Source organism: Gobio gobio (assembly GCF_949357685.1).
Source record: "Gobio gobio genome assembly, chromosome: 24".
Classification (NCBI taxonomy): Eukaryota; Metazoa; Chordata; class Actinopteri; order Cypriniformes; family Gobionidae; genus Gobio; species Gobio gobio.
In genome coordinates this window covers 1,376,753-1,399,252 of record NC_137120.1, presented here as the reverse complement: position 1 = coordinate 1,399,252, position 22,500 = coordinate 1,376,753, and the positions used below count along the sequence as shown (strand labels likewise).

Here is a 22,500-nt window from a genome sequence, read left to right as displayed (position 1 = left end):
GGATAAGGTGCTGGTGTGAGTGTGAGTGTGTGTGTGTGTGTGTGTGTGTGTGTGTGTGTGTGTTTCAGGGATAAGGTGCTGGTGTGAGTGTGTGTGTGTGTGTGTTTCAGGGATAAGGTGCTGGTGTGAGTGAGTGTGTGTGTGTGTGTTTCAGGGATAAGGTGCTGGTGTGAGTGAGTGAGTGTGTGTGTGTGTGTGTGTTTCAGGGATAAGGTGCTGGTGTGTGTGTGTGTGTGTGTGTGTGTGTGTGTGTGTTTCAGGGATAAGGTGCTGGTGTGAGTGTGTGTGTGTGTGTGTTTCAGGGATAAGGTGCTGGTGTGAGTGAGTGTGTGTGTTTGTGTGTGTTTCAGGGATAAGGTGCTGGTGTGAGTGAGTGTGTGTGTGTGTGTGTGTGTGTTTCAGGGATAAGGTGCTGGTGTGAGTGTGTGTGTGTGTGTGTGTGTGTGTTTCAGGGATAAGGTGCTGGTGTGAGTGAGTGAGTGTGTGTGTTTCAGGGATAAGGTGCTGGTGTGAGTGAGTGTGTGTGTGTGTGTGTGTGTGTGTGTGTGTTTCAGGGATAAGGTGCTGGTGTGAGTGAGTGTGTGTGTGTGTGTGTGTGTGTGTGTGTTTCAGGGATAAGGTGCTGGTGTGAGTGAGTGTGAGTGTGTGTGTTTCAGGGATAAGGTGCTGGTGTGAGTGTGTGTGTGTGTGTGTTTCAGGGATAAGGTGCTGGTGTGAGTGAGTGTGTGTGTTTGTGTGTGTTTCAGGGATAAGGTGCTGGTGTGAGTGAGTGTGTGTGTGTGTGTGTGTGTTTCAGGGATAAGGTGCTGGTGTGAGTGTGTGTGTGTGTGTGTGTTTCAGGGATAAGGTGCTGGTGTGAGTGAGTGAGTGTGTGTGTTTCAGGGATAAGGTGCTGGTGTGAGTGAGTGTGTGTGTGTGTGTGTGTGTGTGTGTGTGTGTGTGTGTGTGTGTTTCAGGGATAAGGTGCTGGTGTGAGTGAGTGTGTGTGTGTGTGTGTGTGTGTGTGTGTTTCAGGGATAAGGTGCTGGTGTGAGTGAGTGTGTGTGTGTGTGTGTTTCAGGGATAAGGTGCTGGTGTGAGTGAGTGTGTGTGTGTGTGTTTCAGGGATAAGGTGCTGGTGTGAGTGAGTGTGTGTGTGTGTGTGTGTTTCAGGGATAAGGTGCTGGTGTGAGTGAGTGAGTGTGTGTGTGTGTTTCAGGGATAAGGTGCTGGTGTGAGTGAGTGAGTGTGTGTGTGTGTTTCAGGGATAAGGTGCTGGTGTGAGTGTGTGTGTGTGTGTTTCAGGGATAAGGTGCTGGTGTGCCCCATGAAGTCCGCCCCGGTCCTGCTCACGCTCTCGGACTCTAAGCATGTGGTTCTGCCCGTGGACGACGACTCCGACCTGAACGTGGTTGCGGCCTTTGACCGGCGCGGCGAGTACATCTACACCGGGAACGCCAAGGGAAAGGTCAGAGGTCGCGTGTGTGTGTGTGTGAGTGTGTGTGTGAGCGAGAGCTTGACGTGTGTGTCTGTCACAGATTCTGGTGCTCAACACGGACACACAGGATCTCGTGGCCTCGTTCAGAGTGACCACAGGAACCAGCAACACCACCGCCATCAAGTCCATCGAGTTCGCACGCAAGGGCAGGTCAGAGGTCACGCACACATGAAATATTAATGAGAATATTACGAGTCAATGATGCCTATATATATATATAATAACAAGATCATATACAAATACTAAACATTGATTTGTAATATTATTTAGTTATTTTTAATACTAAAATATTGTTTTTATTTCAGTTAATCCTAATATTAATAGGGGTGTGCATTGGCATTGCCCTCACAATTCGATTCGATTACGATTCACCAGGTAACGATTCGATTCAATTCGATTCTACGATGCATCAAAATTCTACTGCACACAACAAGGCAAATGTTTAATCAGTCATGAGGCAATACAAGCAGTCAGATATTGAACAACAGATTGTATTGGCTGCTGTGTGTGTATTATCTCTCTCCTGTATCTTTGACATAAATGTCATTAAATAAAATAAAAGTGAATGGTACAGGGTATTGGAGATGGCATTTTCAAACCTGAAAAAGAAAACATAAATCACTGCTTTCAGTGCTTTGAATGAGAAATGTTTCTCTTCTCTGCTTTAGAACCATTTGAAATTAAATAGAGCAATAATAACAGCCAACTTTTTCCAGCAGTGAACATAAGTGTTTTAATTCATCAGTCATCTCCCTCCGCCTCAGCCATCTTGATTGTTGTTGTTGTTATGACCCCGGAAGTAATTGAAACTTCACAACTTTATTGTCCAACTCAAGGCCAGAAAATAAACGATGACATAATCGATTATGGCACTTAGCCGCATCGATGCTGAATCGTGCATGCCCCGCATTGCGATGCATCGCCGAATCAATTATTGTTGACACCACTAAATATTAATGTTCATTATTTTATACGTTTTATTCAAATACATAATATAAGAAATATTCATAAACAATTGTACCAAGCACATTTTTATATATTATATTAAAATACATAGAATATATTATAAGAAATAGTAATAATTAAAAACAATTATGCTAAACGATTTTATTTATTTTCTTATAATAATAATAATAATAATAAGAGATAAGAAGATAATATAAAATACTAGAAATTATGCCAAACGATTACTTTTTAATATTATTGTAATTTTTAAGATAAAATGGATCAATCATACCAAATTAATAAATTATTTGTATTATTCTACATTTTTGTAATTGTTATTTGTATAACTCTCATAATAAATAATGATGCCAAACTATTTATTTATATTTAAATATTTTGTATTATTATTATAATTAGTTTTATTATTTTTATTCTCATTACCGTACACAAGATAATATTAAAATAATAATAAACAATGATTTATGAACTATTTATGTATTTTTGTTTAATTTAGTAATATTATAATTTGTTATATTTTATTATGTTTTAGGCTCATTAAGATAATATTAGAAACGAGACAAACTTTAAGTTGGCTTGGAAAAGCTGGACCAGAAAGTTTGAAAACGTTTGAAATAGTTTGAAGTTTAAAGTTTGAAATAGTTTAAAAAGTTAAAAGTTTGAAAAGTTTAAAGTTTGAAATAGTTTGAGTTTTAGTTAGTAGTTTAGACCTGCCATGCAGTTGCTAGGGTCTCTGAGGGGTTATTAAGGTCTTGCTATGTGGTTGCTAGGGTACTCTGGGTAGTTGCTAGGGTGTTGCTATGTGGTTGCTAGGGTGGTTGCTATGTGGTTGCTAGGGTACTCGGGTGGTTGCTAAGGTTTTGCTATGTGGTTGCTAGGGTACTCAGAGTGGTTGCTATGCGGTTGCTTGGGTACTCTGAGTGGTTGCTAAGGTCTTGCTAAATGGTTCATTAAGATAATATTAGAAATAATAATAAACAACGATGTCTATTTCTGTATTTTTTATATTTTTTTAGTAAAAATAATAATAATTTTTAAGCCTCGTTATCATAAAGTATTAGAAATAATAATAAACAATGATGTCAAACGAATTATTTATTTATTTGTAATAATAATATATTATATCAATCTCATTCAAATGCTGATTGAATAAATAAATATAAAATAATCTTTTTTTTATTATTTTTATATAAATAAAATTATTTTATATAAGGCAACAAATATATAAAAAATCAATATAAAATAATAATATAAAAATAACAAGGCAACACCGTGACTTTATTTATTTATAATTTTTCATGTTGTTTATGAGTCTCATTAAAGGCTGATTGTTTTGAATGAATAAATACACACATGTTTGATCAAACAGAGAGTGTTTATTATGACCTCATCACGGTTGTGTATTAATATCTGGTGTATGAACGATGACTGCAGCTGTTTCCTCATCAACACGGCCGACCGCATCATCCGCGTGTACGACGGCCGGGAGATCCTGACCTGCGGCCGCGACGGCGAGCCGGAGCCCATGCAGAAGCTGCAGGACCTGGTCAACAGGTGACGCTTACGTGTGTGTGTGTGTGTGTGTGAGTGTGAGTGTGAGTGTGAGTGTGAGTGTGTGTGAGTGTGAGTGTGAGTGTGAGTGTGAGTGTGTGTGTGAGTGTGTGTGTGAGTGTGTGTGTGAGTGTGAGTGTGAGTGTGAGTGTGTGTGTGTGTGTGTGAGTGTGTGTGTGTGAGTGTGTGTGTGAGTGTGAGTGTGAGTGTGAGTGTGAGTGTGAGTGTGAGTGTGAGTGTGAGTGTGAGTGTGAGTGTGAGTGTGAGTGTGAGTGTGAGTGTGAGTGTATAAACCCCTCTCCGGCGGGATGACTCCGATTGTTCGAATATTACAATTTAATAATTCTTAAATCGATATGTCATCCTCAATAAAATAGTGTCTGAGAGACTGTGATTATCCTCCTCCTGAAACTGCCTCATCGTCACGGCATCCTCAATAAACCCGTCTCCGGCGGGATGACTCTTATCTGTCCAATATTCCGATCTATTATGACCTCTGACCTGTAAAGTTGTCAGAATAATAATCATACGCTGTTTGTTAATTGGCCAGAGGAGAACTGCCCCCCCGACTGAGCCTGGTTTCTCCAAGGTTTATTTTCCTCCATTCTGCTCCTGATGGGGTTTGGGTTTCCTCTGGCTTGGCTTGCTCAGTTGGAGACACTACATGTTCAACTAAATATCCAAATAAATCTAAGTATTAAACTAAATTAACCATATCAACTAAATTACTGATCTAAAGCCCACACTGTCACTGTATGATGATTGAAATGAACTGATGACATCAGCGTTTTCTCCAGAATGGCTGTACAGCTGAATAAAATTATGTTGCATTATTTTCCTGCTTAACACTGTAATGTGGCGTTCACACCGGACGCGATTCGCGCAAATAATTCATGCTAATCGCGTGAAGGTGGACGCTTGAACATTTTGAGTTTACTCGCTTCAATCGTGACATTCACTGCACAACAGACGTGATTCTCCTCATGGGCGGAGCTTCTGCCAGCGGCTCGTCTCAGTGAGAAATGGCGGACATGGGCTGTGTTTACACGTCTGTTTTTGTTAAAATCTACTGTTAATGTGTAACAAAACGTAGTTTTAAGACCTTTTTCAGTCGATAATGTAGTAGTTTAAAGCTCAAATGTGTGGTTTATTTATATAAAGAGTGCCTAGTTGATCATGTGATCTGGTGTGTGTGTGTGTGTGTGTGTGTGTGTGTGTGTGTGTGTGTGTGTGTGTGTGTGTGTGTGTGTGTGTGAGCTCCAGTGGATCAGCGGCGCTCATTAACCCGGTGAGATCAGCCTTTCCTCAGCCAGTTCTTCTGCCGCTGGCTCTGATGTCTCTGTGGCGGCTCCAGATATAATTCGTCTTGTAACGGCCGATCTTTGCTCTCATGGATCTATAATTTGTTCCCTGGCGAATCGTTTAGTCTGAAGGCAAAGAGAAGTTTCATTACTTTATATTTTTAGGCTATAACTGTACGTTAGCGTTGTAACGTTAGCCGACTAGCGCTGACTTTGAATGTTTGACTGAATTATTTGCTTTATTTCATGTATAGCTTGTTATACCTTTTACTTATACTTTTGTATTATTGATCAAACATAATCTTGCATTTAACAAAAAGAGACTGGGTTGTGTTTCATGTCATTTAATGTTATCACAGTGATAATCATATTGTCTGAGCCAGATATTAATATACAGATTTTCTCCTCATTGTTGTCACTACTAGAGCAAGCTCCTGATTGGTTAACGCGGCGCGAAATATCCGCCAAAGTTCAGATTTTTCAACTTGAGCGCGTTCAAAACGCTCAAATCGCGTCCTTCGCGCCGCCTCAATCGCGCGAATCGCGCCGCAGAATGCCATTTCGCATCTCTGCATTGACTTAACATGTAAATCATTCGTGCGAATCGCGTCCGGTGTGAACGCACCATTAAGCTGCTTTAAAACACTCTGTATTGTTAAAAGCGCTATATAAATAAAGTGGACTTGACTTGACTTGGCGTGTGTGTGTGTGTGTGTGTGTGTGTGTGTGTGTGTGTGTGTGTGTGTGTGTGTGTGTGTGTGTGTGTGTGTGTGTGTGTGTGTGTGTGTGTGTGTGTGTGTGACCTCTGACCTCTCTCTGCCGCAGGACGCCGTGGAAGCGCTGCTGCTTCTCTGGCGACGGCGAGTATATCGTGGCGGGGTCGGCGCGCCAGCACGCGCTCTACATCTGGGAGAAGAGCATCGGGAACCTGGTGAAGATCCTGCATGGCACGCGCGGAGAACTCCTGCTGGATGTGGCGGTGAGGCGGCGCTCACACACACACACACACACACACACACACACACACACATACTCACAGGGTGACCACACCCACCACTGACTCTCTCTCTCTGTGTGTGTGTGTGTGTGTGTGTGTGTGTGTGTGTGTGTGTGTGTGTGTGTGTGTGTGTGTGTGTGTGTGTGTGTGTGTGTGTGTGTGTGTGTGTGTGTGTGTGTGTGTGTGTGTTACAGTGGCATCCCGTGCGGCCCATCATCGCCTCCATCTCCAGCGGTGTGGTGTCCATATGGGCTCAGAACCAAGTGGTGAGGATTGTGTTTTTCACATCAGGTTTTTTTTTGTTAATATTGTTTGATCGTTTATTTTCACATTTTCAAAATCAAATTTAAACATAATTCACATAGTTTTTAATATTAGTCAGTTTGAAATATGTTTTGTTTTTAATTTGGCCGTTTTCTTTGCTCATATTTATTAATCCAGTTTATTTTAACATTCGGTAAATAAAATGTAAATATAATTCGCAAAATTTCACTTTCACTTTTTTAATATTATCAAACAGTTTCAGATGTTTCTGTTATTCGTTTATTTTAGTTTTCACATCTTTCTTTGTTTATATCGTTTAATCCAGCTTTTGAACGGTCGTGAAATAAATATTTCAAATTGTTTTTAATTTCATCAGAAAGTTAAATGTGTTTGTGGTTTTTTTATTTAACACGTTAAATATTAAATACAATTTTACATAAAATTTGGCATAATTTTTTTTATATTATCACAGTTTCAGATGTTGTTGTTTTTTAGTTTTGACGTTTTTCTTTGTTCATATTATTTAATCTAGTTTATTTTGACTTTCACAAATTATATTCTAAAATATAATTTCAGTCAATTTTGCGTTGTTTAATATGTGTTTTAGTTGCTATATGTGAAATTATACCATTTAACTTAAATATATGAAATAACACATGCATTGCAATTACATTCATGTTTATTTGCCATATTTACTAAAAAATGTTAAAACATTTTTTTACTAGTGGTCAACTGATATATTGCCAAAGTGATGCATCAGCCAATAAGTTTTTCTTTTTACCTGATATTTTGACAGAGTCATGACTTTTCTTTTGACAGCGCCTCCGTGCAAATGCACAGGATTAATTTTAGACAGAATTGTTAAACTGAGACTGTAATCTAATAAAAACGCAGAGCTCCTGTGTATCAAAATAAAAGTCCCGCTTCGTCAGTCAAGCAGAAAACATTTGTCAGCTGCTACTGATAATGAAAAAATGCCAAAGATTGTGTGATGTATCAGGTGACCACTAAATAAATGATCTAACCTGGCTGTCTTAGTCGGGCGCTGACTGGTGTGTGTGTGTGTGTGTGTGTGTGTATGTGTGTGTGCGTGTGTGTGTGTGTGTGTGTGTGTGCAGGAGAACTGGAGCGCGTTTGCGCCGGACTTTAAAGAGCTGGATGAGAACGTGGAGTATGAGGAGAGAGAGTCTGAGTTCGACATCGAGGACGAGGACAAGAGTGAACCGGAACAGACAGGTAAACACACACACACACACACACACACACACACACACACACACACACACACTGATGATGACACTGACCACGCGTGTGTGTGTGTGTGTGTATCAGGAGCCGACGCTGCGGAGGACGAGGAGGTTGACGTGACGTCGGTTGACCCCATCCAGGCTTTCTGCAGCAGGTCAGACACGCTCATTCAGTTCATCCGTCTTTTCTATAGGCTCCGCCCACAGTGCATCTCATTAGTGTTAGCCCCGCCCACACGCGAGGACCGGAAACACACACTGACACTAGTTCTCGTGTGTGTGCAGTGACGAGGAGCTGGAGGACTATAAAGCGCTGCTGTACCTGCCCATCGCTCCGGAGGTCGAGGACCCAGAGGAGAACCCGTTCGGCCCTCCTCCCGACGCCACGGGTCAGAACGCCACGCCCGAGGATGGCTCCGCCCACACCGGCCCCGGGGACAAAAAGCAGCGGCAGCCGTCGGCGGACGGAGCGCCGCCCAAGAAGAAGATCCGCACCACCACCATCGAGCTGCAGGGCGTCCCGAGCGACGGTGAGCACCACATCCTCCGCTTCACGCCGCTGACCTCTGACTGTGGTGTTATTTTTAGTCCTGTTTATTTTGACATTCGCAAAATAAAATTTTAATGTAATTTGCTCAATTTTAAAAAAAAAAAATTACCGTACAGTTGCGAATTTGCTCATTGTTTTTGTTTATTTTCACTGCGACCGAACAAATCCTTCCCATGATGCCCTGCAACAAACATGTTATTTGTAATGTCGTAATCGCTACGTTGTTTTTATCACTACGAAAATTAGTTTTGAATATGAATCTTTAAGCGTGAACGATTCAAGTCTTTACGGGATTTCACATTATTTCTAATAGTTTGTTCGGTTTAATGCGTTTGTTTGTTCATATGATTCAATCACCTTATTTATCGCAAAATAAACGTTAAATTTAATCCAATAATTGCACATTATCATACAGTTTCAAATGTTTTTTAGATTTGTTTATTTTTTTGTCCTGTTTATTTTAACATTCACAAAATAAAAGTTAAATATAATTTGCTCAATTTCGCATTTTTTATATTATCGTACAGTTGCGAATTTGCTCATTCATAATTTTCCAGTTTTGTTCCTATCCGCATATTGTTTATTTTCTATCTGTGTTTCCCTCAGAGGTCCATCCCTTACTGGGCGTGAAGGGCGACAGTAAGTCGAAGAAGAAGGCGGCGGGGCGACCCAAGGGATCTAAAGGTAAAGACAAAGACTCTCCGTTCAGACCCAAAGTCTGCCGGGACAGAGCAGAGGGGCTGGGGACGCCAGGTAAGACCCCCGCTGCGACCTTTGACCCGTGGCTGTGGCGCGGCTTGAGCTCAGCTGTGATTGGCCGCGTCTACTTCCTGCTTGCCTTCCTGTCCTTCCTGCTCTGACCCCTGTTACGCATGTGTGTGCGATCGAATGCTTCAGGTCTACTTCCTCTGCGACAGACCCCGTTATTCCCATGATGCAACACTGTGATGTTTTGAACAATTCAAGTCTTAACGGGATTTCACATTATTTTTAATAGTTTTGTTAGTTTTAATGCGTTTGTTTGTTCAAATGGTTCAATCACCTTATTTATCGCAAAATAAACGTTACATTGAATCCAATAATTGCACATTATCATACAGTTTCAAATGTTATTTTTTAGTCCTGTTTATTTTGACATTCGCAAAATAAAATTTATATAATTTGCTCAATTTCACATTTTTTAAATTACCGTACAGTTGCGAATTTGCTCATTGTTTTTGTTTATTTTCACTGCGACCAAACAAATCCTTCCCATGGTGCCCTGCAACAAACATGTTATTTGTAATGTCGTAATCGCTACGTTGTTTTTATCACTACGAAAATTAGTTTTGAATGTGAATCTTTAAGCGTGAACGATTCAAGTCTTTACGGGATTTCACAGTATTTTTAATAGTTTTGTTCGTTTTAATGCGTTTGTTTGTTCATATGGTTCAATCACCTTATTTATTGCAAAATAAACGTTAAATTTAATTTAATAATTGCACATTATAATACAGTTTTAAATGTTTTTTAGATTTGTTTGTTGTTATTTTTTAGTCCTGTTTATTTTGACATTTGTAAAATAAAATTTAAATATAATTTGCTCAATTTCGCATTTTTAATATTAACGTACAGTTGCAAATTTGCTCATTCATAATTTTCCAGTTTTGTCGTTTTATTCTTCGCCGCATATTGTTTATTTTCACTGCGACAGGACGAATCCTCCCCATGATGCCCCGCAACAAAACATTTTATTCAATTATTAACGTTATTTGTAATGTCGTAATCGCAACGTTATTTTTATCACTACGAAAATTAGTTTTAAATATGAATCTTTAAGCATGAACGATTCAGATTTGAAAGTGTACATATGACTCACTTGTCTCGTAAAGATTCAAATATACGATTCATGATTCATTTACAAAGAATCAGTTCAAAAGAGTCACATGTTTGTGAATTGGACTATGCGGGAGTGCTAATTTGGTATTATTTATGTACAATTATAGTATTTATTTTCATCTTCATTTTAGTTTAAGTTTGAGTGATTTTATAATCAAATCATCTAATTATATTTCATCTTTATTTTAATTTCCGAAAATTATTTTTACATTTTAGTTAACAGTAACAACACCGCTCTACAGAATTTCCATGATGTTCAGATCGTTCGCGTCGTGTATTTAAGCACATGAAAGATTCGCTCAAAAGTATATTTCTCGTATAAATGGATAAAAATGAGCTTCAGTTTCGGTGTAGATTTGCATTGCTTTGTCGCTTCGCTCTTTACGTTGACCTGAAGGATTTAACAATGCGTTTTTATCTATAACATTTATTTTAATTTGACATTTTAAGATGTTAAATTTAACCAAACAAACGCTGTTCTTTCAGGAAATCTGGTGTCGGCGGTGTACAAGCAGCACGAGGTGCAGGGGTTGGACTGAAGCTGCAGCGCCCCCTGTCTGTGTGGATGAATGAAGCCTCTTTATATGAACTCTACGGACTGTATTTGTGTTGCATTATTACAGAAGGACGTCACCGCTCAACAGCGCCACCGTTTGAAGCCCGGCTGCTTCATTTCCTTGCTTGGAAAGCGATAGGAAGAGGGAAGCATGTCATTTTATTTAGAGTAGATGTCTCTGTGTATAAGCACTATACTCAGATATATTTGTTTTGTTTTGTTTTCTGTGAGATCTCTGGACTGGTCGTGTTTTTTTATACATATTAAACCAGTTTGTTTTTTTTGAGATTGTGGTTTTAATGCGTTTTTCAGAGGGACATCTCTGGACTAAATCATGAGGTGTTGTTCTGCGTCCATCCAGCAGGTGGCGCCAGTGGTGTGTCAGAGAAAAAGAGGGAGAAAGAAAGACATTTTTCTGTTATTCGGTTCCATTTTGTGCTTTTCTACTGTTGGATTCCATTTTGTGTTTCTGTGTTTTATTCTTAAACATTTGAAGTGGTCAGAGTTTGTCCCTAATCATCTAGTGAAGAATCATCCTCATGTTCGTTATTACTGATAATCACATTACTATTGAAACGCAAAAACATCATATTACATTTGGTAATTGTGTCGAAATTGGGATAAATATAAATTAAGATGATATCCAATAGTCTTTATAGGGAATTTATGGAAAATATGGTAATCCAATAACCTGAAAATCCCCTCAGTGTACACACTTAATGGCTCTTTGAGAGTGTAATCTCCATAAAATGATGTATTCCTGAATTCGTTGGTCAAAATGGCTCCGTTCTTTAAATAAAGTTTTGCTGTCTCATGACAGATTCACCGAACTTCAATAAGGAGCAAAAAAACACTTGAGGTAGCTAATTAAAATCTCATCTTTATTACAACCACATGTACATCATATTCCAAGAAAACGGTTTCTAAAAGTGGAAACGAGCAAAATCCGACGAGAGAGGCAGAGTTCCGTTAATAGCGCCGTTCAAATCCATTATTCACAGCGGTTGACTCACGGTGAAAATGGCGTCACGTGATTTCACCTCAGAAACGAGGGCGGGAAAGCGAGATGCGTCGCAGAGAGTCACAGTTGTGAGGAGAAAAATTGTAAACACTCCAGTGCTCGTGCACCAAAAATAGTGCAGGTGGGGGGAAATCCTGATTTTCTGCTCAAAATAAAGATCCGCGAGCATCCCACGGTGACAGGTGACTCCGAAAATACTCCATCGGCTACTTTGGAAAATAATTAGGTCTCGTTCATGAAACGGGAGCAGAACGAATTTGTGTAAAGGCCCGTTTCCACCAAGAACCATAACTATAACTATAACGATACCGTCCACACCAACGCGCGATATCGTTCTGTTTATCATTTTAAATGCCCGAGCTCTTTAAAGGAATAGTTCACCCAAAAATTAACATGACCCCATGATGATTTACCCTCGGGTCATCCTAGTGTATGACATTCTTCTCTCAGACGAACACAACCAGAGTTATATTAATACAATTTATTAGTATAGCTCTATTACGAAAGTTATAGAGAACACAGTTTTTAAAGTATTAAATATGGATATGTTTCTCACACAAACGCATCGCTTCAGAAGGCCTTAGTTAACCCCCCGGAGCTGTGTTGAGCAGTTATATGATTGATAGATGCACTATTATGATGGATAGATGCACTATTATGATGGATAGATGCACTTTTATGATTGATAGATGCACTATTATGATTGATAGATGCACTATTATGATTGATAGATGCACTTTTATGATGGACAGATGCACTATTATGATTGATAGATGCACTATTATGATTGATAGATGCACTTTTATGATGGACAGATGCACTTTTATGATGGATAGATGTACTATTATGATGGACAGATGCACTTTTATGATTGATAGATGCACTATTATGATGGACAGATGCACTTTTATGATGGATAGATGCACTTTTATGATGGACAGATGCACTATTATGATTGATAGATGCACTATTATGATGGACAGATGCACTTTTATGATGGATAGATGCACTTTTATGATGGATAGATGCACTATTATGATGGATAGATGCACTATTATGATTGATAGATGCACTTTTATGATGGAAAGATGCACTTTTATGATTGATAGATGCACTTTTATGATTGATAGATGCACTATTATGATGGACAGATGCACTATTATGATTGATAGATGCACTATTATGATTGATAGATGCACTTTTATGATGGAAAGATGCACTTTTATGATTGATAGATGCACTTTTATGATTGATAGATGCACTATTATGATGGACAGATGCACTTTTATGATGGATAGATGCACTTTTATGATGGACAGATGCACTATTATGATTGATAGATGCACTATTATGATGGACAGATGCACTTTTATGATGGATAGATGCACTTTTATGATTGATAGATGCACTATTATGATTGATAGATGCACTTTTATGATTGATAGATGCACTTTTATGATTGATAGATGCACTATTATGATTGATAGATGCACTTTTATGATGGATAGATGCACTATTATGATTGATAGATGCACTTTTATGATGATAGATGCACTTTTATGATGGATAGATGCACTTTTATGATGATAGATGCACTTTTATGATGGACAGATGCACTTTTATGATGATAGATGCACTTTTATGATTGATAGATGCACTTTTATGATTGATAGATGCACTTTTATGATTGATAGATGCACTATTATGATGGAAAGATGCACTTCAAAACAGAAATAGTCATTCGCTGCCATTATAATGCTTGGTATTAGCCAGGATATTTTAATATAACTCTGATTCTGTTCTTCTGAGAGAAGAACGTCATACACACCTAGAATGAGCTGAGGGAGAGTAAATCATGGGGTCATTTTCATTTTTGGGTGAACTATCCCTTTAAAGCAGGATGGATTCTGATTGGCTGACAAAGTTGTTATCATTCATCGGCTCAGGGGGAAATTGATGGTTATCGTCTTTGGTGTGAACAGCCTTTAATCGTTCAGAAAATGCCTTTGTTTACCTCAATTTGTGCTAAATTCATTCCGCTCGCGTTTCACGATGCCCATTGTAAAGTTGAAACCCCCTGAAAATATAATTCTGCACGTTAATAAACGAACAGTTCAGTGCGTCGACTTTCTCACCAAACTGACACCACTCGTGTTCTCGTCCGAGTCCTTATAAAAGTTCTTTGTTCCTTTTTGTGACATCAATTGTGAAGAGCACAAGAAAAATAGCTTTAAAAATACTCTACAGAACTACAGTTATAGTGCAAGAACCCGCACACACACACACACACTCATGTTTCCGCTGCCTGATCTCCAGCATGACCCTGAACACCCAATCATCGGCTCCGACCCACGGTCCGCCGTTAGATTAGCCGATGTTATTCCCAGAGAATCACGATTGAACGGTGGGGCTATGCTAACGCCGCGAATTCACTCAGCTAGCGGAAGACGTCCGAGAGGGGATTTTCACATTTCTGTGCAAAAAGAGACGTAATCCGGATGTCGTTCGTAGGCTATATCGTTGCGAATAATCTGAAATCTCACGGTTAGCACCACCTTAAAATGGATCCGTAGCGTAAACTTTTCTTGGCACCAAATGAAGTTCGGTTTGTGTGGCGTTGTATTGCTTCATGCGGTCGAATCAAACTGCAGTGATTTCGCTCCATATTAATAAAACATCTTTTTTTTTTTTTACAACACAATGCAAAACAAGATACTGCAAATATAACATTTAAAAATCAATTTACTACGGTGGAAACGTCTGTATCTACAGTAAACCTCAATTTCAGGAGGTAGCTTTGTGTAGTGCGGGCGGTCCAACACACACAAACACACACACACACACTGCAAAAAAATGCTTTTCTTACTTAGTATTTTTGTCTTGTTTCTGGTCCAAACATCTAAAAATTCTCAATACAAGAAGCATTTACTAGCCAAATAAGAATGATTGTCTTGTTTTGGGGGGAAATAACTCAAAATTAAGGGAGTTTTTGCTTAAAGCTGACACTGCATACTTATGAAAAATGATTCATAATTTGTTCAAGCATCCATAATTATAGCCACGTTAATAACGTTTGTAAGAAACCAAACTATTTGTAAATCCGTCCATATTTCAGCGAGATAAGAGTATTTGTGTTCAGATCAGGAGCCCTGCCTGAGACAAGATGGCCGCCGCTGATGACGTTAGAGACTCCGCCGTAAGACATCTAGCCTTTATTATGGACATCTATGGTCATGAGTATGAGGTAACGCAACTCTGTTTATCGTTTACCCTCAAACGCATAGCTCACACGCCCCGGTTCATTTGTTAAAATAGCCATAGATGTCCATAATAAAGGCTAGATGTGTTACGGCAGAGTCTCTAACGTCATCAGCGGTGGCCATCTTGTCACCGGCGGCCATCTTGTCTCAGGCAGAGCTCCTGATGTAAGGCGAGTGATCTGAACACAAATACTCTTATCTCACTGAAATCTGGACGGATTTACAAATGGTTTGGTTTCTTACAAACATTATTAACGTGGCTATTATTATGGATGCTTGAACAAATTATGAATAATTTTTCATAAGTATGCAGTGTCATAACTACATCAAGTGCAAGCACCATTAAAACACAATGAGTGAGCGAGCTGACTGTGACAAGATGGCCGCCAGGTGCGGACGCCGACCTCCATTGGCCAGCAGCGGACGAGACATCTAGCCTTTATTATGGATATCTATGAAAATAGCAATTTCTCACGATTTACAAATAGTTGGAAACATTTGGGATATTCTAAGTACTCAACTGAACAAAATATATAACACTGGCCTAGTGGTTTTTGGATATTTTACTGCAAAAATCGTACATAGTTCACCTTTAAAAGTAGCAAAATAATCTTAACTCAAACAGAAAACAAGATTATTTTGCTACTCCATAGGCAGATTATTTTGCTCATTTTCAGGAATTCTGGGCTGGAACTTCGGTGTGTTTCGACCGCAGGGTCTAAATGAAGTTCCGAGTAAATATTTCCCCCTCCAAACGGCTCGCGAGGTAGTACTTTTTCAAAGTTCATGAACTTTCGGGGGTGGGACTTGGGCGCTGAACATGCCGATTGGTTGAGCTCGCGCAGCATTTTAGACAACCGGCATTTTTAAAAGTCTTTCGCGAGGTTCGTTCTGCGTTCAGTATCAGTCTCGCTCTTTCTGTCTGATGGTGCGCGTTCGTCTCAGCATTCGCACGCTCAATGTCCGTAATAGCTGATAATAACATACGTTGTCTTATTTTAAATCTAGCTTTACAAGCTTTCAGAATACGCTTTAGTATCAGTGCTCGTCTCTTTTCCGCCGTTTTGTTAATGACCTCTTTAGTAAACCAAAACAATAACCAGTAAAAGCAGCGCTGCTGCATCTCCTCGTTATTGTTGCAGACAGAATCGCGCAAAAATTATTCCTGTTCGTCGTTGACTGGGAGGAGAATTCCTACATCACCAGACTAATTCGCCTAATCTTCGCGGTACTTTAGACCGCAGTGTAAACGCAGACAGAAGCAGGTCAGGGGGGAAAAAAGTTCCTGGTACAAATTGCAAATTACAACGAGGCTATAATGTAAGATTTTTTTTAGATATTCGGACTGAAAACAAGACAAAAACACTACGTAAAAAAAGCGTTTTTCACACACTCGGTGGGTGTCGCTATACAGTTGTGACGGTGAGCAGGGACGAGGGCAGCTGTAGGGCGTCCTCGCCCAGGCGTGTCCCGTGCGTCAGGAGCTCCTCTACGGTGGTCCAGTCGTCCAGGAGCTTCCGGTTCCTCAGGCGGCTCAGCTTCCTCTGGCTCAGCTCGAGGACGGTGCTATAACTGTCCCCCGCGATCCCGCCGCCGTGCCCCAGTCCCGTGGCAGCCCCACCCCGCTGCTGCCGCTGCTTCTGCATCATGTGTTCGCGGCGCTCCGTGCGGCTCCAGTAGCGGCCCATGCGCACCTCGCTGTGGCTCTCCTCGTCCGTGCTCATGCCGCTGCGCTCGTCCGCTAACCGCGACGCCCGGTCGCGCAGCAGCTGGTTCCGCATGGCGCGCAGGTTCCCGCTCGGCGTTTTCCTAGAGGTGGGCATGTGTCCCTCCAAGGTGCTGTAGAGCCCGCCTCCTCCGCCCGAGCCGGCGCGGTTGGCAGGTTTGGGCCAGGTGTCGTTCGCGTCCTGGCTGGGGGTGTGGCTCAGAGTGTGGAAGCGGCCGTCCCGTTGCCGGATCGGCGGCTGCTCCGTCACGAAGATCTGCGGTTCGGTGGCGGCGCGGATCTGGAGTTCTGGAGGCATGTAGTGGTGCTCGCCCACTGGAGCCATCAGGGACGGTTGGCTCATGGCGTGCATCGCGAGCGCGGGGTGCGCGGGGTGTGCGGCGCGACACCGCTCCGGCTCCTCCGGGAGGCTGGCGGGCGGCTCCGCCCTGTGGCTGCAGGGGTGGAGGGTGGCGCTGCTGTAGTTGGGTGAGGCCGGGTGGCTCGCCCGTCTGCGGTACTCCATGGGCGCGGGGCGGTGGTGCAGCGTCCGGCTCCTCCGCAGCATCCCCGTGGAGCTCGGGTGGGGCCGCCGCTGGCCGGACGGAGTACTGCAGGTGGAGAGCCCGGCGGGGGTGAAGAGCGAGCCGCTGCTGGAGCTGTGGCGGTTCAGACACGGCCGCTCCGCCTTCCGGTACTGGACGGACGACACCCGGGACAGCCGCCCGTTCTGCGGCTGGACGGTCAGCGTTTCCGGGATGGCCTCTAGCGGGTGTTTGATCTGGCTGTCCCGCCGCTCGCGGGAACACGGCTCCCCCTGGTGGTGCATGCGGGCGGTGTAATGGCGCATTCGCTTCTCAAGCAGACGCTGGAAGCGCAGGAACTCGCCGGTGCTGACGCTGTAAAACCCGGAGTCGCTGAGCTCCGACGAGATGAAGGACTCGGACGACGGCGACCCTCCGCGACCCCGGCACTCCTCCACCCCCTCCTCCGTCTCCACCCCCGACAGCTCCCCCTGGTGGAAGCTCCCGTCCGTCCAGCCCAGTCCGCTGTCCAGCTCATGGTGAAGAGGCAGGTATCCCAGCGGCTTCTCCATCATGTACTCCTCGTCATCCGTCTGTCACACACACACACACACATTATGATATTAGAGCAACTTGTAGAAATTGTGACAGAAATATATTACAGTACAGAATTGTTAATTAGCGATCATGTAACCAAAAACGAATATGCGTTACTTTTAATTATAAACAAGCTCGAAATACACCGGGACTCTTATTTTGAAATGTCTACGCCTTCAGTGAAAAAAGGTCGTTGACGAAAATTATTCGTCAACGATCTTTTTTCACTGACGAAAACGAGACGATAACTAAATAAAAACTAGTGTTGGATGACAAAAACTATGAGGAAAATCAACTGTCATTTTCGTCAACAAATAAAACAAGAGGGGAATGTTAGTGAGGGTCGATTAGGGCAGAGATCGGGTCAGAACTGATCTAACCGCTGGAAAACACACGGCCTACAGGCTCACAATCAATCAATAACACACACACACACACACACACACACACACACCCAATCCAGCTCCAGAGCGGCTCAATCAATCAATAACACACATTTATGCCAGACAATTGTTTATGAACTAATGCTGATGAATAATGACAATGATACTTTACGATGTTTATATAGTAATATGTTTTAGACGGTTGTAATAATGCATATTTATCTCCTCATCTGAACTTGAATGAGCTCCTGCAACTGCAATAGAGGCGCAGACATTTCAAAATAAGAGTCCTGGTGTATTTCCAGCTTGTTTATCATTAAAAGTAACGTATTATATATTCGTTTTTGCTTACACAATAAACTGTATTTAATTTAATTCCCATTTAATTCATAGTCAGGAGGAAAGACCAGTATTAGACACATATTCAATAAAGTATCAGGGTTATAATAGTTCACTAAAACCATTAAAACAATCTTCATTACTTGAAATTAAATATATTAAATAAAAAAAAATAAAAAATAAACAAACTTATTTGTAGCTTTAGCTTAACCTGATTTGGCCTACTGACTAAAACAGAAATACAGTTCTATACAGATGTTTTTAAAAAAGTGAATTGAGCTCTTTCGTGTATTTTTAATGTCAAAAACAAAATGATGTCAAAATGTCAGTTCAAGTGTCAGTCGGTTATGTGACGTTTAAATGCTTAATGTATTACAATTGAACTAAACTCATTAGATTTTAGGAGACTAACACTAGACTAAAACTAAAAACAATTCCGGTGACTAAAATATGACTAAAACTAAATCAAAATTTGCTGTTAAAATTAACACTGCAGTATAGTCGAGTTCAGCTACGTCTCAATATTAATAAATTGATATTAGTTTCATGATTTCAATTAATTAGACATGAAATATTTAAAATGGAATCCAAAAACATGCAAACACCAGCATCCTGTAATGGAGAAAACATTATTACTATCAAGCCCAGTCCAGATTAAAGGCGGTCAGAGAACACACTCCACAGACTCGACATGTTCTGCTGAAGGAGCGGCTCTGAACACTCACTCGGAGTCTCCATATTTATGATCGCTGGTTGCCTGGTAACACACAACTTACATAATACGTGAGTCCTCGCCTCTCAGGCTGTGACGGATGAGGAGCATCACAACAACAACAACACGCTCTACATCCTGGATCACTCATGTGATCACTCTCACCCGTCAGTGCTGGTCATGTGATCACTCTCACCCGTCAGTGTTGGTCATGTGATCACTCTCACCCGTCAGTGCTGGTCATGTGATCGCTCTCACCCGTCAGTGCTGGTCATGTGATCGCTCTCACCCGTCAGTGCTGGTCATGTGATCGCTCTCACCCGTCAGTGTTGGTCATGTGATCGCTCTCACCCGTCAGTGCTGGTCATGTGATCACTCTCACCCGTCAGTGCTGGTCATGTGATCACTCTCACCCGTCAGTGTTGGTCATGTGATCACTCTCACCCGTCAGTGTTGGTCATGTGATCACTCTCACCCGTCAGTGTTGGTCATGTGATCACTCTCACCCGTCAGTGTTGGTCATGTGATCACTCTCACCCGTCAGTGCTGGTCATGTGATCACTCTCACCCGTCAGTGTTGGTCATGTGATCACTCTCACCCGTCAGTGTTGGTCATGTGATCACTCTCACCCGTCAGTGCTGGTCATGTGATCACTCTCACCCGTCAGTGTTGGTCATGTGATCACTCTCACCCGTCAGTGTTGGTCATGTGATCACTCTCACCCGTCAGTGTTGGTCATGTGATCACTCTCACCCGTCAGTGCTGGTCATGTGATCACTCTCACCCGTCAGTGTTGGTCATGTGATCACTCTCACCCGTCAGTGCTGGTCATGTGATCACTCTCACCCGTCAGTGTTGGTCATGTGATCACTCTCACCCGTCAGTGCTGGTCATGTGATCACTCTCACCCGTCAGTGTTGGTCATGTGATCACTCTCACCCGTCAGTGTTGGTCATGTGATCACTCTCACCCGTCAGTGTTGGTCATGTGATCACTCTCACCCGTCAGTGCTGGTCATGTGATCACTCTCACCCGTCAGTGCTGGTCATGTGATCACTCTCACCCGTCAGTGCTGGTCATGTGATCACTCTCACCCGTCAGTGTTGGTCATGTGATCACTCTCACCCGTCAGAGCTGGTCATGTGATCACTCTCACCCGTCAGTGTTGGTCATGTGATCACTCTCACCCGTCAGTGTTGGTCATGTGATCACTCTCACCCGTCAGTGTTGGTCATGTGATCGCTCTCACCCGTCAGTGTTGGTCATGTGATCGCTCTCACCCGTCAGTGTTGGTCATGTGATCGCTCTCACCCGTCAGAGCTGGTCATGTGATCACTCTCACCCGTCAGTGTTGGTCATGTGATCACTCTCACCCGTCAGTGTTGGTCATGTGATCACTCTCACCCGTCAGTGTTGGTCATGTGATCACTCTCACCCGTCAGTGCTGGTCATGTGATCACTCTCACCCGTCAGTGTTGGTCATGTGATCACTCTCACCCGTCAGTGTTGGTCATGTGATCGCTCTCACCCGTCAGTGTTGGTCATGTGATCGCTCTCACCCGTCAGTGTTGGTCATGTGATCGCTCTCACCCGTCAGTGCTGGTCATGTGATCGCTCTCACCCGTCAGTGTTGGTCATGTGATCACTCTCACCCGTCAGTGCTGGTCATGTGATCACTCTCACCCGTCAGTGTTGGTCATGTGATCACTCTCACCCGTCAGTGTTGGTCATGTGATCACTCTCACCCGTCAGTGTTGGTCATGTGATCACTCTCACCCGTCAGTGTTGGTCATGTGATCACTCTCACCCGTCAGTGTTGGTCATGTGATCACTCTCACCCGTCAGTGCTGGTCATGTGATCACTCTCACCCGTCAGTGCTGGTCATGTGATCACTCTCACCCGTCAGTGCTGGTCATGTGATCACTCTCACCCGTCAGTGTTGGTCATGTGATCACTCTCACCCGTCAGTGCTGGTCATGTGATCACTCTCACCCGTCAGTGTTGGTCATGTGATCACTCTCACCCGTCAGTGTTGGTCATGTGATCACTCTCACCCGTCAGTGTTGGTCATGTGATCACTCTCACCCGTCAGTGCTGGTCATGTGATCACTCTCACCCGTCAGTGCTGGTCATGTGATCACTCTCACCCGTCAGTGCTGGTCATGTGATCACTCTCACCCGTCAGTGTTGGTCATGTGATCACTCTCACCCGTCAGTGTTGGTCATGTGATCATTCTCACCCGTCAGTGTTGGTCATGTGATCACTCTCACCCGTCAGTGCTGGTCATGTGATCATTCTCACCCGTCAGTGTTGGTCATGTGATCACTCTCACCCGTCAGTGCTGGTCATGTGATCATTCTAACCCGTCAGTGTTGGTCATGTGATCACTCTCACCCGTCAGTGTTGGTCATGTGATCACTCTCACCCGTCAGTGTTGGTCATGTGATCACTCTCACCCGTCAGTGCTGGTCATGTGATCACTCTCACCCGTCAGTGCTGGTCATGTGATCACTCTCACCCGTCAGTGTTGGTCATGTGATCACTCTCACCCGTCAGTGTTGGTCATGTGATCACTCTCACCGTCAGTGTTGGTCATGTGATCACTCTCACCCGTCAGTGTTGGTCATGTGATCACTCTCACCCGTCAGTGCTGGTCATGTGATCACTCTCACCCGTCAGTGCTGGTCATGTGATCACTCTCACCCGTCAGTGTTGGTCATGTGATCACTCTCACCCGTCAGTGCTGGTCATGTGATCATTCTAACCCGTCAGTGTTGGTCATGTGATCACTCTAACCCGTCAGTGTTGGTCATGTGATCACTCTCACCCGTCAGTGTTGGTCATGTGATCACTCTCACCGTCAGTGTTGGTCATGTGATCACTCTCACCCGTCAGTGTTGGTCATGTGATCACTCTCACCCGTCAGTGCTGGTCATGTGATCACTCTCACCCGTCAGTGTTGGTCATGTGATCACTCTCACCCGTCAGTGCTGGTCATGTGATCATTCTAACCCGTCAGTGTTGGTCATGTGATCACTCTAACCCGTCAGTGCTGGTCATGTGATCACTCTCACCCGTCAGTGCTGGTCATGTGATCACTCTCACCCGTCAGTGCTGGTCATGTGATCACTCTCACCCGTCAGTGTTGGTCATGTGATCACTCTCACCGTCA

At 42.7% G+C, this 22,500-nt stretch overlaps 1 protein-coding gene across 2 annotated transcripts in view; it reads left to right on the top strand.

Moving 5' to 3' along the window:
- The window catches only part of rbbp5 (retinoblastoma binding protein 5), a 16,511-nt gene extending 5,441 nt beyond the window's left edge, over positions 1-11,070 (top strand). Inside the window, exons 5-14 of one of the 2 annotated variants that reach the window (XM_079807911.1) lie at positions 1,285-1,447; positions 1,518-1,627; positions 3,875-3,994; positions 6,118-6,271; positions 6,484-6,555; positions 7,672-7,789; positions 7,886-7,955; positions 8,086-8,330; positions 8,957-9,034; positions 10,715-11,070. In XM_079807911.1, coding sequence (XP_079664037.1) covers positions 1,285-1,447; positions 1,518-1,627; positions 3,875-3,994; positions 6,118-6,271; positions 6,484-6,555; positions 7,672-7,789; positions 7,886-7,955; positions 8,086-8,330; positions 8,957-9,034; positions 10,715-10,767 — 1,183 coding nt within the window. In that variant the 3' untranslated portion in view covers positions 10,768-11,070. Of the gene's footprint in view, positions 1-1,284; positions 1,448-1,517; positions 1,628-3,874; positions 3,995-6,117; positions 6,272-6,483; positions 6,556-7,671; positions 7,790-7,885; positions 7,956-8,085; positions 8,331-8,956; positions 9,104-10,714 lie in introns of both variants that reach the window. The other variant, XM_079807910.1, reaches the window with a different exon arrangement.
- The last annotated feature ends 11,430 nt before the right edge of the window (positions 11,071-22,500 follow it).